Raw genomic sequence first — 15,255 nt, forward strand, 5'->3', positions numbered from 1 at the left:
CATTGTTGGGTCGCGACAGGACGGAGGTGGAGGGTGGGAAACAAGTCTTAAAGGTGTTTAACGTGACTCCTCCACGTACAGGCATTTGATTTATTTTAGTGTTGCGTTTAGGCACAACGCAGAGAAGCAGACAAAGCGCTGCTCACTCTAACGAAGGACATTTGTTGACATTTCCGTCTCCATCTGCTGCTCCTCCTACAGGACGCTGTACGTTAATGACTGTAATTCAGCCAGTTAGATCCATCTGGAGCGCTGACGTCACAGCTCGGGGCTCTGATGACTCAGGGGAGGTGTGGCAGGATGATGTAAAGACTCAACAACACACCACATACCTCCACACACACACACACACACACACACACACACACTCACACACACAACAGATACACACTCAAGGTCTATAAATAGACCTCGACATCAGGTTGGAGATCCACCACGAACACAACAAAGCAAAAGGTAAAAACATGCCGGGAAAAGAAGGAATATTTTTACCTTGCATCAAAAGCATCAGCTGAGCGATCAGTCACAGATCTGCTGCTGATTCATATTTCATATATCTTTTTATATTTTACTGGATAAGTGTGATACTAAAGAAACATTAAAAACATGAGGATTCTCAGGCACGTTCTGCACTTATAAGAAGCCTCTTTTTTTCCCATGATTTAAACACAGATTTATGGATTCATTCATTATTCAGAGATAATAAAATCCTTGGGAAATGTAATTCCCACTAAATCTAAAAATATTTCTATCATGTCTGTTCAAAGTCGACTGAGTTATGACGCAAAGACTGAACATCAATATTGACTTAAATTTCATCTCACGCCTCACGTTTCCATTTTGCAAATGGAAACATAAATAAATACAAAAATAAATAAATAAATAAAGGAGTTTGTAACTTTGACGGAAACTGTGGCGGATAACACGACTCGAGCTGATTTCAAGAACGTTCTCATTCATTTTCAAAGGATCTTAAACTTGGTCTTTCAAGGATAAACTCAAACATTTTCAGTGAGGACTCATGGTTTCCAAATGTTTATGTGAATACCCCAAGACGGTTTTCTGAGTATTGTGCATTGTGCTCCACTCCACCATTATATCCATAATCACATAATAGCCCCCTTTAGGCTAATTATGGACCTTCCACAACAATTTATAGCATATTTACAAGTGGACGTGTCTCTCTAGAGAGTTAGAGATGGAGCCAGCTTAATAACACACTTGACATTTCACTGGTCGACCAATAAAGACATTTTATACATATTTACATTGTCTACATGTAATTAAAACAAACCACAGTACTTTCTTTTGTTTTTAATAATCAGTGTAAACCGCCCCACCCCAGCCCTCTCCTCTCAGGACAAATTCCCCACACCAGTGTAATTAACTGTCTGGCTGGAGGTCACCGGGAAAAAACACAATAGTTATAGTGAGTACTTACATTTCCTTGCAGAGGACGCCGATACGCTGGTTTTCTGAGCTGCTGCGCTCCTTCGACAGACTGAGCTCCTCCTGGTATCTGGAGTTCTGAAAAGGAACAGACACAGACGGATGAAGCGAAACGGAATATTTACAACGTGGGACATCACGAGAGGTGAGGCTCTTCTTAATATCACATTCACAGGTAAAGCGTTGTTCCACTTCAGCCTCAGTCGGGCTGGATTAACTTCTCCGGCGGCGGGGGAGCGATTTTAACATGATCTGTTCTAGTCAGTGATTTTAATCCTTCCTGGAGCCATATTGTGGGAATCGTTTCACCCCAGCCCTAGTAATAATAACAGCTGCAATTACCCACTAATTTTCAGTGAACTCCCTCGTCCTGCTGTAACGTCCTTGTGTTTTAAAGTGGATCTCTATGGGAGAAGCTGTTTGTCCTTCTACTTCATTTATTTTTTTAATCAGCTCAGTGTGAAATTCAACTTTCGTGTGAAAATGTTTTTGCTGGTCTGACAGATGGAAACGCGCTAACACCAACGGGTATGCCGCATTAGCTGTTAGCGCTTCCTGTTTGTCGTGTACTGATGGATGTAAAGACAACGATCACTGGGTGACCGAGATACTGAAGCTTCTTTCTTCAGTGATTTATCAGCAGATTTATGGACGTTTATTTGCGCCTGAGATCAGAGATCACGATATCCTCAGGAAGCGAGTGACGTCAACATATGTTTCACGTCTGTGATTGGGCAGAGTGATGTTTGACTCTAACTCACCTCACACAGTATCACTGCCTCCACTTCAACTTTATCTTTCTCTCGTGGCTCTGTCTCGTCTATTACAGACCAAATCTGTTATTTCATATTCCCAAGGAAAAGCTGCTGTGAATTCTGGGCCATTAACTGTAACACCAGGTAACACTTAAAATACACACTGCCTAGATACTCGTGCTGACTCAGCAGACTGCATGGGTACGGGTTAAATCCATGTGAGGCTAAAAATAAAAGCCCCAGAGACGTCAGCTCCTTCAGCTTCACCTCAAGCAAAGTTTCTTATTGGAGTCTAATTTGTCTGGGATCCCAAAATCATCACCAGAGCAGAGCAGTGACATCAGCAGCTTTAACGGTCAATAATTAATTAACATGTATGACTCTGAAATCAATGCTTTTGCTACAATTGGCATCAAATAAAATAAGTAAATAAAAACTGTAAGTCGGTTTGTTTTCTGTTAACACTTTGTTAAGTGTTTCATCAGCTGTGTTTTGGGATGTCTCTCACTCTGTTACACCTCAGTATTTCTCTTCACCTCCAAAGTGAGATCGAGGCCAGAGAGCACGCTAAAACACACACACACACACACACACACACACACACACACACACACACGTAAATACACACAAACATGCAGAACCGCACACACACAGGTTATGTGGTGCATGCTGAAATAGACACACACATATAAGCTAATGTAAAACAAACATGCAGGATGTAAACAGATCAAACGCTGGGTGACAATCACAGGCGGCAAAAAAGGAAATCTGACATCGGCACCAAGAAAAACAATAACTGACCGGAGCTAATTAGAACAAGTGGAAGAGGAGAAAGAAAATAACCTCTCTAACTGTTCATGAAAATGCTCCTGCACTGGCTGGCGGTTCAGTTTGAATCCTACCTGGTAGTGAGGCGAGTAGATGTTGCTGGAGTAACCCTGATGCAGAGCAGCTATGTCCATACCCGCACACAGCTCGACCCTGCCGGATTTCAACCTGATGTTCCCCCTGCTAAACACAGCAGCTCTGTTACTGTGCCTCCGCTCTCCCCCTGTCCACCAGTGTCACATGCACAGACTAACACAAGCTGGGCATCAATAAACCATCAGCTCTCATCCCCCCCCCCCCCCTGCCGTGCACAACAACCGCGAGAGGCAAATGGAGAGCGTGTCGCCTGAGCAGCCTCCCTCTCTCGCTTTCTCACAGTCGGGTTAAAGAAGCCAAGCACTTCCATTATGTAAGCCTGAATAAGCTCCTCCCAGACACCCCACCACCACCCCCACCACCATCGTTCTGCTGCTCACAATCTTGTTTCCTCACTCTCTGACACCGCATGTACACACACTCCTCTAAAAGCTTCACCTCTCGCTCTCAGTGACTCACAGAAGCTTCTCACAGAAGAATCGGCTGGTAACTGCAACTACAACACTGTTTTGCTTTTACATAACAAGCTCAGAGAAAAACAACCAAGTCATTCACACTCAACTCTCTCACACTGTTTTCCAGATGAGCTGCAGCAGCTGTATACAGACGAGCCAACAAACGGCTGCAGCTAATGATCGTTTTCACAATCGCCTGGTCTGTCAAACGTCAGAAAATAGGGAAAAATGACGATCACAAGTTTTGCAGAACCCGATATGATACTGAAACTGTTTCCTTTGGTTGATCGTTAATCGTCACCTCCTTTTCCTCAACCATCAGATATCGACTGAGAAGCCAAACCCACTGAAAAAGCCAATTAAAGAGGTTTCTCTCTCTTTGTCTCTCTCTACACGCCAAAACCCAAAGTTTAGAGATGCAACTAACAGTCATTTTCATTGACAATAAATCTACCGATTATTTTCTTGATGAATGAATGGATCGAAGGCGACAGCTTCACACCTTTTCTTTTGTCCGACAAACAAACAAGTGCAAAACCCGAAGATATTCAGTTTATAATGATTTAATACAGAGAAAGAAAATCGGATCAAAGGAGTCAGACTCAATTTCTTTAAGCAAAAAATGCTTTAAATGATCTAATTAAACTGAATAATAGACGAATCATTTCAGCTCTAAAGACAAGTAATTATTCACAGAAAAAAAACACAAACTGAAAATGACCAAAAAACAATAATAAGAAAGGCACAAACAATTAATCAATCTTTAAATCTGTTGCTGATCAATCATCTGTTGATCGAATAATATTCACTGAATAATTGTTAATCAAACAGACGTCTGAGGACGATCTCAAATCAACCGTCCATCAACTAAAGGAATGTCCTGTCCGGCCAGGCATCATCATCGTCGTCATCATCTCACACACACACACACACACACACACACACACACACACACACACACAGCAGCTCACTCTAACATGTGCAGGATTACATCACAACCTACAGCATCATGGGTGAGTGGAGAGAAGAGGCAGATGTGAGAGCGTCCCAGCTGAATAATTGCTCTATAATGTTTATATATATGTATGTGTGTGTGTGTGTGTGTGTGTGTGTGTGTGTGTGTGTGTGTGTGTGTGAGATGTAAACTCCTGTTCTCTCTCTGTTGTTGCTGGAAAAACATTTTTTCATTTCTGACGTCGGTCGCGTTTGTCATTTGTTCCAACCTTTAAACACTGGACGTTATTTTACGCTCTATTTGCCTCTGTTGAGTGAATTTAAATATTCCGGTTTATAATACAACGTCTATACCTTTAATCATCAATTTGAAATTAAATCACAATTATTTCCTGCTCATCATCACAAAAGCTTGTTGTATTTACACAACTATCTGAGGTGATTATTTTGGGAGCGTATTTGCATATTAATAGTGCTCACAGTTTAAACCACATACCCCCAAAATGACTATTATTAAATAAATAAATTAATACCCGATCACCCTGTATTTTAACCCTCCATATTTAGCATTTAAATATATAATAAATAACACACTGTAATGTGGTTGGACTAAAGCTCCTCCTCTGAAGCGTCAGTAACTGGTGTAAAAACAGTAAATAAATGATTAACAACATAACACAGCTGTAATCATACAAACTGTGTACTTGTATTAATTAAGTTTTATTTAAGTATTTATTTATTTAGAAATATTTCCTCTTCAACTTCCATGACAACTGAGCAAATTGTCTGCTGATGAAGACCACAAGAAGCGAGTGAAAGATCCAGATGAAGCTCAACATGTCTCCATTTTAAAACACATTATATAATTAGAATAATTTGTATAAACAGCTAATAAATACTTGCTATAAAACTCTACTGATTTGTTCATGTGTATAATTATATATCAGTAAATATGATTATAGCTGCTTTGATTCATTAACTGTTTATTATAGTATTAGACAAATACATTAATAAACACTTAAAAATGTCTATATATATCGACTCCATTATAGAGTGTTAGAAACATTTCATTAAATGTTTTTAGACTGTTCACAGAGCAATAGAAAGGGTTGAAACCATTTTTTTTTAATTTGAAAATGCCCTTGAGTGGTAGATATACTGTCAGGATTCAAATCCATCCAATCTCCAGAAGCTAAAGGGAAAGAATTCCTCCTAAAGTTATGACCCAGAACAGGAAAACACAGTTACAGTGCTGAAATATGGAGCATGAAAAAGGCTGAAGCCGTGGAATGACCAAACAGAAAAAGCATGTTTATGTTCTCTCCATATCTCCCGCTCTAATCTCCTATCCATATTTCTACCGACCATCTGGAGCGCGCGCACACGGGAGAGGAGATGCACGTGCAGGTGACGAGCAAAGAGGGCGCCAGAGAGCCGCCGTATGAATGAGCGGCTGCAGGTGTGGAGCTCTGCTGGAGGCGCGGCACGGATCGAGTGTGAAACGGTAAAAGATATCAAGTGTACAGACAGGGAGGCTGAAGCGGGAAGAGAGAGAGAGAGAGAGAGAGAGAGAGAGAGAGAGAGAGAGAGAGAGAGAGAGAGAGAGAGAGAGACTGACTGCAGTGTTTCACGCGTGGCTGATTTAATGCGATGACTGGGACTCGCACCGTCACTTGCAGTCAGTGTGGGAATCCTGATGTGAACGCGCAACATAAAAAACCCCTGCAGCCCAGTGATGCTGAACTTGTGCACGTGCATGTGCATAAAAATCCTTTCACAAAGCGTGCGTTTATCGAGCTTCCTCCACATGCTGACACAGTTTACATGGGGCTGTAGTGCGACTGTCACCCGGCATTAGAAGGGTTTCCAGGGTTGAGTCTTTTTGTTGTTGTTGTTGTTAAAGCCAAATATAGAACAGCACGAGTGAAAGGAATGGATTAAACACTGTTTATCTGCTCTAATGGAGTCTGCACATGTTAGCATGTCTGGCTAACTAACTGGTTACTCTCAAGTTCGTGTGGTTACATGAACACAAACACATCCTCACTATGGGGAAGCTGATACTGGAGGGTCAGACTTGTTCTCCACAACTGAACCTCTTGACTTCCTTGTCCAAACATGTCAGCTCAGCAGCTAAACGGGGTCATGTCGGAAAGAAATACTGACTGAGAGATTGTTCTGAGGGAAGCTGGAGGAACAGAGACCAATAACATGACTTTACCATGTGTTTACGGTACCACATTCACCACAGCACTGTTCACACATCAACACATAAACATAAAAATGATCACTTTCAGCTTCCGTGAGAAGGTTTTCACAATCTTCTCTTGTCTGAAAGCGTCTAGAGTCTCAGTGTCCTGCTGTTTCACACACATGAACTAACTAACTGAAGACGCTCCACTCGCTCTAGCTGTGACATTTAGCTCACAAAGGCCTGAAAGCGTATGGGAAACAGTGTTTGCTACAGGCCACGTGATATTACAATTTAAAATTTAAATTACAGATAAATATATCTAAACATATGAAATCATTTGCATAGTCGCAAATGTCAGATTGAGTTTTTTTACTTCTGGTTTCATTCTGTGAATCCAACATTTTTCCTTATTGTGCATGTATTACTGAAGCTAACTAGCTCTTCGCTGCAATGCAATGCAAAGAGTAGAAGACCAAGGACTAAAATATAACAGTGGATATTCATGGTCTCTTGTTGAGGGTCATATTAACCCACATAGTGCTTGTTGGGGCTTTCTACTCACCTGTGTCTCCAGTGTCTTATTCTCATTGGTCAGCTGCTCCAGCAACAGACCCGTCCTCTCCGACGTCTCAGTGGCCTGGAAAACATTGTTATAAATTAATTTTAGCTTCATGGTGTTTATATAAACTGTGCACAATGATGACTATTACAGGACAAGTTTCTCAGTTGCTTTTCAGTGCAGTTAAGAATCTATTTTGCAGCATTATGGAAACTTCAACATAGACATCATCAAAATCGACAACAGGTCAACATCAGCACCCAAACAACACTTTTCCATTTATAGACCAGAAACATCAGATGTCGTATCAATCCTGGATAAAAAAAAGGGAAAGGTGAGTCTTTTACTGAGTCATCCTCAAGCTTGTTCAGCGGTTTCACTTCTACATCCATTTGTAATGAGCTCCATGGAGCGAGAGCAGAAGTATTAAAGAGAACAAAATACTGTCTTGTAACAGCAAACTGTAGTTTCCGCTACAGCCTTTTTTTTTTTTTTAGGGAAGTATATAAGCAGTTGAAAGAGTGAAAATGCTGCTGCTGCGATTCAATAGCTGAGCTTTTAGGCGGTATTGACCAGCAGTGAGTCCACTCTTCTCTTTCTGTTGTTTACCACTCGCTTTATTCACCAGCTGCTAAGATGTCTGACATGTGCAGGAACACTGACTGCTAGAAATGAAAGAGCATAAATACTAAATGAGCTGACGCAGAGAGTTCCTGTGGTTTCAAAAGGCAGCCATTGAATTTGTCTAAAAGGTAAAAAAAAAATAAAAAGGGAGGGACATAAGAATAAATATTGAAGGTATGATTAGATCATTTCTGATTTAGAGAAGCTTGTTCCCAGACAGCTGTGGCACAAAACCTGACTGAGTTTTTCTTACATCACCTTCTTAATATGATTGATGGAGTCGAACGAGGACGGGCTTTCTGCTATATTTAGATGTTTATTACACATGAGGGGTTTCTCTTTTCAAATAAGCAATGTCATGTTCCTCTGTGAATCAACAGCGGTTTAGCAACATTTGAATCATAATTTGATGACAGATGTTTGATCATGTTGACATGTCTAACAAACACAGTGAAGGAACTTCCCTCCTTTCCTCCTAAAACATCTGGAAAACTTTTATTGAATGTCTTAATCAGGTTTCAGTCTTCTTCTCCTCTTTTATAGGCACATTTCTACCTTATTTCTGCCCTTAACAGCCTGTTTTTGTTCATTTGTTTCCAGTTCAAAGGGACATACGTACAATCCTACTCTTCCAACACTGATTCAATGAAACTTTAACTGTTTAACAATAAAATAATGTATTAAAAATGTTACTTAAAACGTTTAGACACCCCCCACATGTCCTTTCTGTTGCACTGATTAATGGAGGACTCTACAAACACTTAAATCATGTTGACAAGCACACAGCTGACAGACTGTAAAACTTCAGTAAAGAAAGAAGAGCGGTCGCCTGCATATTGTTTAATCTAATGAGAGGGAATGAGAGTAACGTGTGCATGCGTGTGTTAGTAATGTTTTAACAACATCGAATTAGCCGGAGGCTGTAGTCAGCTTTAAAACAAGAGAGCTTCTCTGAGCCTGAACGTAAGCACACTGGAGGGGGGGGGGGGGGGGGGGATTATTTAAGGAAGGACTATTAAAAGAAAATATTCAAATTCAATCGTGACATTTTCAGCACAATCATTTTTCCCCACTTCCTTTCCAGAACATCACCAATAATGTGCTCAGACGTGTTGACACCCAGAAGGCAGACTGAGCCATCTCGTTCAGAATCAGCAGATGCCGACACGCTGATTCATCGTCTACGTGCAGAATCGTTCCAGCTGCAGCCAGAGCCGCAAGAAACGGTACAGACATCGGCTCTCCGGCTCTAATGTGTGCAGTGTGAGCACAACAATAAGGAGGCTGGTCACATGTTCTTTGTGTGTTGGTCCAGCATCATCTACTGTGTTATTATCATTGCGCAACATGCAGTACTTAGATTGGTTTTTTTAAGTAAAAGTGCCAATACAACGATGTAGAAATACTCTATTGGAAGCAAATATCCTACAATATCCTAAAGTAAAAGTACAGTATCAACAGTAAAATGTATTTAAGTATTAAAGTAAAAGTACTTAATTCTGCAGTAAAATGTCTCCTGTTTATTATATATGACGTTATTAGATTGTTGATACTGATGCATCAATGTGTGAAGAGCATTTTACTGCTGTAGCTGGAGCTGCTTTAGATAGGCTAGTTCCCAACCTGGGGGTCGGGCCCCTCCAAAGGGTCATGAGATAAATCTGAGCGGTCATGAGATGATTAATGGTTTCCTGTGAAATATAATATAATTTCTCAAACAGTTCAGACCGTCTTCGAAGTTCAGAGGGGAAATGTGTCGTTGCTGGAACCGCTAACAACACCGACATCTTTCAGGGCAAGATCTAAATCTGGACAGTAGCTGGTAACTAAAGCTGTAATAATAAATCATGGAGTAAAAAGTATGAAGTGCCCAAAGTAGAGCAGTACACTAACATAGTTATTTTCCGCTCCGTGTGAGATCGTACCTGTGTCAGCTGGACCTGCAGCTCTTTCTCTCTGCACTGGCTCTGCTCTGTCAGCGTCTGGTAGTCCTTCTTTGACTGCTCCGCACTCTGCTCCAGTTCTGGCAACAAAACACAAGGACATCAACTTTGTAATAACAAACTCCAACTAAATCTGAATATCTAATGAGCACAAAGGCTGCAGAGATACATCCGCTGTGTTTACCTTGCATGGTCTTTGCTGTCCTCCTGTTCTCCTCCTCGGCCGTCTCAAGCTTTTGTCTCTGAAATGGAGAAACATCAGCTTGACTACGAGCTAATCACTTACATAGTAACATTCTTGTACCTTGAGCTAACCAGGGAATAATTACCGCGTCCAGAAAACACGCAAAGTTAGTGGATGAAATACTTCTCTTAATGAGGCCACTTTCACGATGCCCATGAGCAGAATACCTCACAGAGAAAACATAAGACCCGGCAAATCTCCAGCTACAAATAGACATGCATTTTGTTTATTTATTTATTTATTTATTTCACATTGTTTGTTTAAAGCCTGAAAGAATCTGGGAATATTACAGATTTTAAATGGGCCACGGTGCGTTGTCCTCTTTTTTTGTATCTCTCCCCTGAGTTTATTTGTGGTTATGATGAATTGAGATTCTCCCTCTCTTACCAGACTGGTCAGCTGCTGCTCCACACAACTCTTCTCTTGCTGCACAGACTGAAGCTCTTTCTGTTTGCTCTCCAGGTCGACGCTCAGCTCGCTTATCTGTTGAGGACACACAGTATAGAGCGTACAGTATACACATGTACATCTGAGTAGAGCCATAAATTATGCATTATGATGGTAGCTTAAACAAACCACACGTAACAGTGACGTATGCCTATTTACATTAGTGGCTAAAAGGAGGGCTGTAAATAGGAATTACATCCATTCTTATAGTTTTACCGCCCTAAATGACATAATAACATTGTTGAATAATCCATTTTACAAGCACAGAGTCTTATCTAGTTGTGGGTGAGGCCTGACTGAACAAAACACCAGCGCTGGGAATTCTCTGACACTTTCCACAAACCTTTTTCTCTTGAGACTGCGCCTGGGCCTTGAGGCTGCTGATCTGTTGCTGAGACAGAGACGCAGCATCCTCCTTCTGCTGGGACGCCCGGAGCCTGAGCTGGAGATCCGCCACCTCCCGCTCCAGCTCCATGATCCGGGAGCGCTCGGACACGGTGGCCACCTGCAGCAGTGAAATGTAGAAGGGAGGCGTGAGGGCGAAGAGGAGACAGCGGGGCTGACAGAGGAGAAAAGTAGTGGAAATAGTCGACCTGGGTCGTGTAGTGTGAACCAAATATGACAAACTGCTTTAACCTGATTATTGTGATCTGTGTGGGATGTTACTGCAGCAAAATAACTCAGAATTAGCTGTTTGGAGATGAAACTCAAATCAAGGTTCTGTATGTGAAAATTATAGCACTGCAACTAAGATTTATTTTTGATTTATCGTTTGTTTATAAAACATCAAAAATGTGAAAAACGTTTTCTCAAAATTACCTGGAGCCCAAAGTGACTAAATATATTTCATTTAAAATTATATAACAAAGAGAAAAGCTCGGAGGAGCCACAGTTTGACATTTATGCTATAATATGCTATAAATGGCTTCATTTAATTTTAATTTATAACAAAAACAAACAGAATTTGTATTATAATGTCTGAAACATATGTATTATGCATCTCTTTCATCTCATCTTACATTACTAAAGTAATTACCAAATTATCTAAAGTTATTTACTTTTATATTCCCTGTATTCCCGGAGCACTAATTTAAAAAGATCTGTTCCAAAAACAACGTCTGCGGTTCACGCCTCCTACCACGACAATTAATTAAAACTTTTACTTGTAAAACAACTGGAAGTCACTGGTAAAGTTTAGATATGTTGGTAAATGCAATGAAGGAGTTTGTGCATTAGAATAAAACTCTACATGCACTGGGTGACATGTTTCATCATCACCACAGACACACACTGTAGTTATTTTCACTCATTCCCACATACACTGTCCTGCTGCCCCAAAATACTGACTGGAGAATCGAATATGGATTAATCCGCCACTGAAAATAGTCCTGAACAAATTGAACTATTTCTTCCACATTTGCTCATTAAAAAAGGACAGTGTTCAGCTGATTTAAGAAATTACTCTTTAAATTATACATCTGTGAGGAGTTTGGTGGGAACCAGTGGGTTTGGGGCGGAGTGCAACAGACAGGGCGGAGAAGTTGGAAAGTTGAAAGACAGACTAACACGTTGTTGGCCTTTTCATGGGATTTGCTGCAGAAGAAAAATGTAGCACAATGGCAGCCTTATCCTTGAAGACCAACAACACTGGAAACAGGCATTTCCAAACTGTGTCCTAAGAAAACTTTCAAGCACACATGCATAAGTTTCAGAGCTCAAGGCCGATGAGATGTTAACGTCCCTGTGCCGGGACTAGTCGTGGACTAGGATACGTGGGAAGGAACTTGTGATGAATAAAATCATAAAGATAAATAAATAAAATAGTGTTTGCATCCTGTGGTTTCTTCGACATATTATTCTGTATATAATTATCAAACCCAGTGGGGGAGAAGCACATCACTCAGTGCTGCAGTGGGACTGGGAGTGCCAGCATTACCCTAGTGTCCTCTAAATCCCTCTGGAGTTTTTCAGCTTTGGTCTTTTCAAAGAGCAGGCTCTGCTCAAGCTCCTTTATGTGGGCATGCTCCAGCCTGGTCTGCGTCTGTTAGTAAGAGAGAGCAGGAAGAGAAGGAGAACAAACACCAATGCAACACTGACATGCCAGCCTTGTGCCACGGACAGAGAGAAGAGCAGTAAGTTGGTAAGAAAGCACCGATGGTTTCCAGCTTTTCAATTACATCAGTCGGTTGTGAGCAAAGGAAACGATTATTTGCTCATTCTGCTCTGAGGAATATCAGGAGCTAATTATTTCCATCATCACAATCTGACTCTCAGGTTCCTCGATACTTGTTTGATCTTATTCCAGCACCTGAAGGAGACCAATTCAGGCAGTAAACTCCTCTCAAGAGTGACAGAGATGCAGACAACGGAGAGGAAGATGGAAGCATGTATGAAGACCGAAGGCGAGGGAAGACAAAAACAGCTTTCAAGATCAGGCGTGTGGATGAAAAGATGATGAGAGGATGGTAATGTAAGTGCTGCAGATGGGTAGAAAAATCTCAGAGGGAGGGTAAGTGAATGAAGCACGAATGAATAAATAAAAAAGGAGCAGGGAGAAAGACGTAACTTAACAAGAAAGTAAAATGAATGATTCAAGGAGTGCAGGAGAAAGAAAAACCTTAGAATAATTGATTCAATCATCAGCTGTTATTTTTTTTTTTTTTAGAGGAAATGTAAATTAGTGGCCTCTTATTTAACATTTTGAAGTCACTTAATGTGCTTAAGAAAATGAGAACAGCAAGTAAAAGAAAAAGAGATCAAACTCAGGTGTTCATTAGAAACCTGTGAAAAGGAGCGCTTGTTCTAAGAAGAACTAATGTAATGTAAAATAAGTTAATCAACTAGTTTATCATTAAAAAAGCATCAGCTTCATAACGAGAGACAGATAGCTACAGTGAGCAAGAGAGTTGTTTAATTGCAAATCAGATTATATAACCACGAGTTACCTCGAGGTCTCCTTTGGTGATGCACACTTCTTCCACACGAAACTGCAGATCCTCCACTTTTCTGTCAAACAGGGACAATAATAAAACTCTGAAGTGTACATATGAGAGATGCTGTTGCATATATTCTTTATGAAGAGTTGGTATTAAAACTTGAAAGAAGAGTCAACTTTGTTTGGTAACCACGGGCCCTGGTGTCTGCTGTACGTAGCTCTCACACCTGTCATTAACATCCACGAACAGTGTCGTGTGCAGCTACAGGTAAAGTCACAGCACCCCCACCTTTTCTCCTCCTCCAGCTGGTTGAGCAGCTCCACTTTGTCTCGATCTGCCGCTTCCACCAGTGAACGCAGCTGATCGAGCTTCGCCTCCATCTCCAGGGCATACTGCAACACACACACACACACACACACACACACACACACACACACACACACACACACACACACACACACAAACGATACAGTCCCAGTTACAATTATATTCATGCTACTTTCACAATATAAAATCTAATTAGACGACATTTTAATTCTAGTAGTAGGAGAAGCAGAAGCTGAATCTGTAACTATTATAAAGAAATTGAAAAATATATATATTTATTATTATATTTACTGATCCAGAACATTTTCTGCAACATCAAAGCAACAGATGTGATGATGAAGCAGCAAATAAAAATCCAGTTTTTGTTCTGTGCTTTGTGTCGTCTCCCCTGCAACATGCTGGGGACCTGTGCAGTGACTACCAGGATATTCTGATGCATGTGTATAAAAACTTTATATGCATCATCACTTGACTTATGTTGCAATGCAGTCTGCTGAGGCACAGACATTTCATGGGTGTGTAAAAAGTGAAAGTGTGAAAGCTCTTCCTGTAAGGTCCATTTAAGGTCATTTTCTAACAGCAGTGAACAAACTCAGAGAAACACAAACCTTGAGGTGTTATAGTGTTAAAAGCTGTTATGAGTAACATCTTAGCTTCATCACACATCCAGGAGACACAGAGCAGCTTCATCAGTATTTAAGCAACTCTTCTGATATGAATTATTAAATGAGACTTTATTAAAAAATAGAAAGGGAAGTTAATCATCTTTATTATGTGTTTCTCTCTGTTGGCCCGTGTTCATGTCCGACTGCAGGAAACATCCACGTGTGCGTGTTTCTCACCTGGTCCCGGCCTTTCCTCAGCACAGCCAGCTCCTGCTGCACCTCTCCTGCGTGGCTGGTTGCCTTTGCGACCTCGCATCTCTCCAGGTCTCTCTCAGCGAGCAGCTGCTCGATGTGCTGCTGCTTCTCCTTCAGAGCCTCCTGCAGCGCTGTGGTACCAGAAATCTTACGAGCGTACCGAGCAGACGTCTCCGTCAGCTGGAAAATCACAACATACATCCATATTGAAACACTATGTCTGTTAACTCATATTGTTATTGAGTATTTTACCTGGGAGAGACAAAGTATGACTTACACAGTGTAATTAAGGCGCCACAAAAACAAGTCTAATTTAATACGAGCAAAACATTAATCTTTCACATAATTTACCTCTTTCAGTCACACTAGGAGGAATTTAATAAGTAGAATAATTTAATTCAAAACAGGTAATTGTGCTCAGATACACTGAGAGACACCCGGTGTGCAACCCAGAAATCAAATTCATTTATTTTGCCAAATACATTTAGAGAGAAATAAACTGCTGCCTGTGTTTTTTATGTTTTTGTACCATGTGCACGTCTTAAGGAGATGGTAAAGCTTTGACACTAGAAACCACAGTTCCT

The 15,255-nt window shown here is 40.9% G+C and overlaps 1 protein-coding gene across 2 annotated transcripts in view; it reads right to left on the minus strand.

Moving 5' to 3' along the window:
- clip1b (CAP-GLY domain containing linker protein 1b) overlaps positions 1-15,255 on the minus strand; it is a 30,131-nt gene that overhangs the window by 8,216 nt on the left and 6,660 nt on the right. Inside the window, exons 7-16 of one of the 2 annotated variants that reach the window (XM_023421184.2) lie at positions 14,654-14,851; positions 13,773-13,876; positions 13,494-13,554; positions 12,485-12,589; positions 10,892-11,053; positions 10,489-10,584; positions 10,042-10,099; positions 9,840-9,937; positions 7,294-7,368; positions 1,442-1,527 (exon numbers count right to left, since the gene is read on the minus strand). In XM_023421184.2, coding sequence (XP_023276952.1) covers positions 1,442-1,527; positions 7,294-7,368; positions 9,840-9,937; positions 10,042-10,099; positions 10,489-10,584; positions 10,892-11,053; positions 12,485-12,589; positions 13,494-13,554; positions 13,773-13,876; positions 14,654-14,851 — 1,043 coding nt within the window. The remainder of the gene's footprint in view (positions 1-1,441; positions 1,528-7,293; positions 7,369-9,839; positions 9,938-10,041; positions 10,100-10,488; positions 10,585-10,891; positions 11,054-12,484; positions 12,590-13,493; positions 13,555-13,772; positions 13,877-14,653; positions 14,852-15,255) is intronic. The other variant, XM_023421185.2, reaches the window with a different exon arrangement.

Source organism: Seriola lalandi, unplaced genomic scaffold (genome assembly GCF_002814215.2).
Source record: "Seriola lalandi dorsalis isolate HSWRI2012SDOR001 ecotype SW California unplaced genomic scaffold, Sedor1 jcf7180002054666, whole genome shotgun sequence".
NCBI classification, from domain to species: domain Eukaryota; kingdom Metazoa; phylum Chordata; class Actinopteri; order Carangiformes; family Carangidae; genus Seriola; species Seriola lalandi.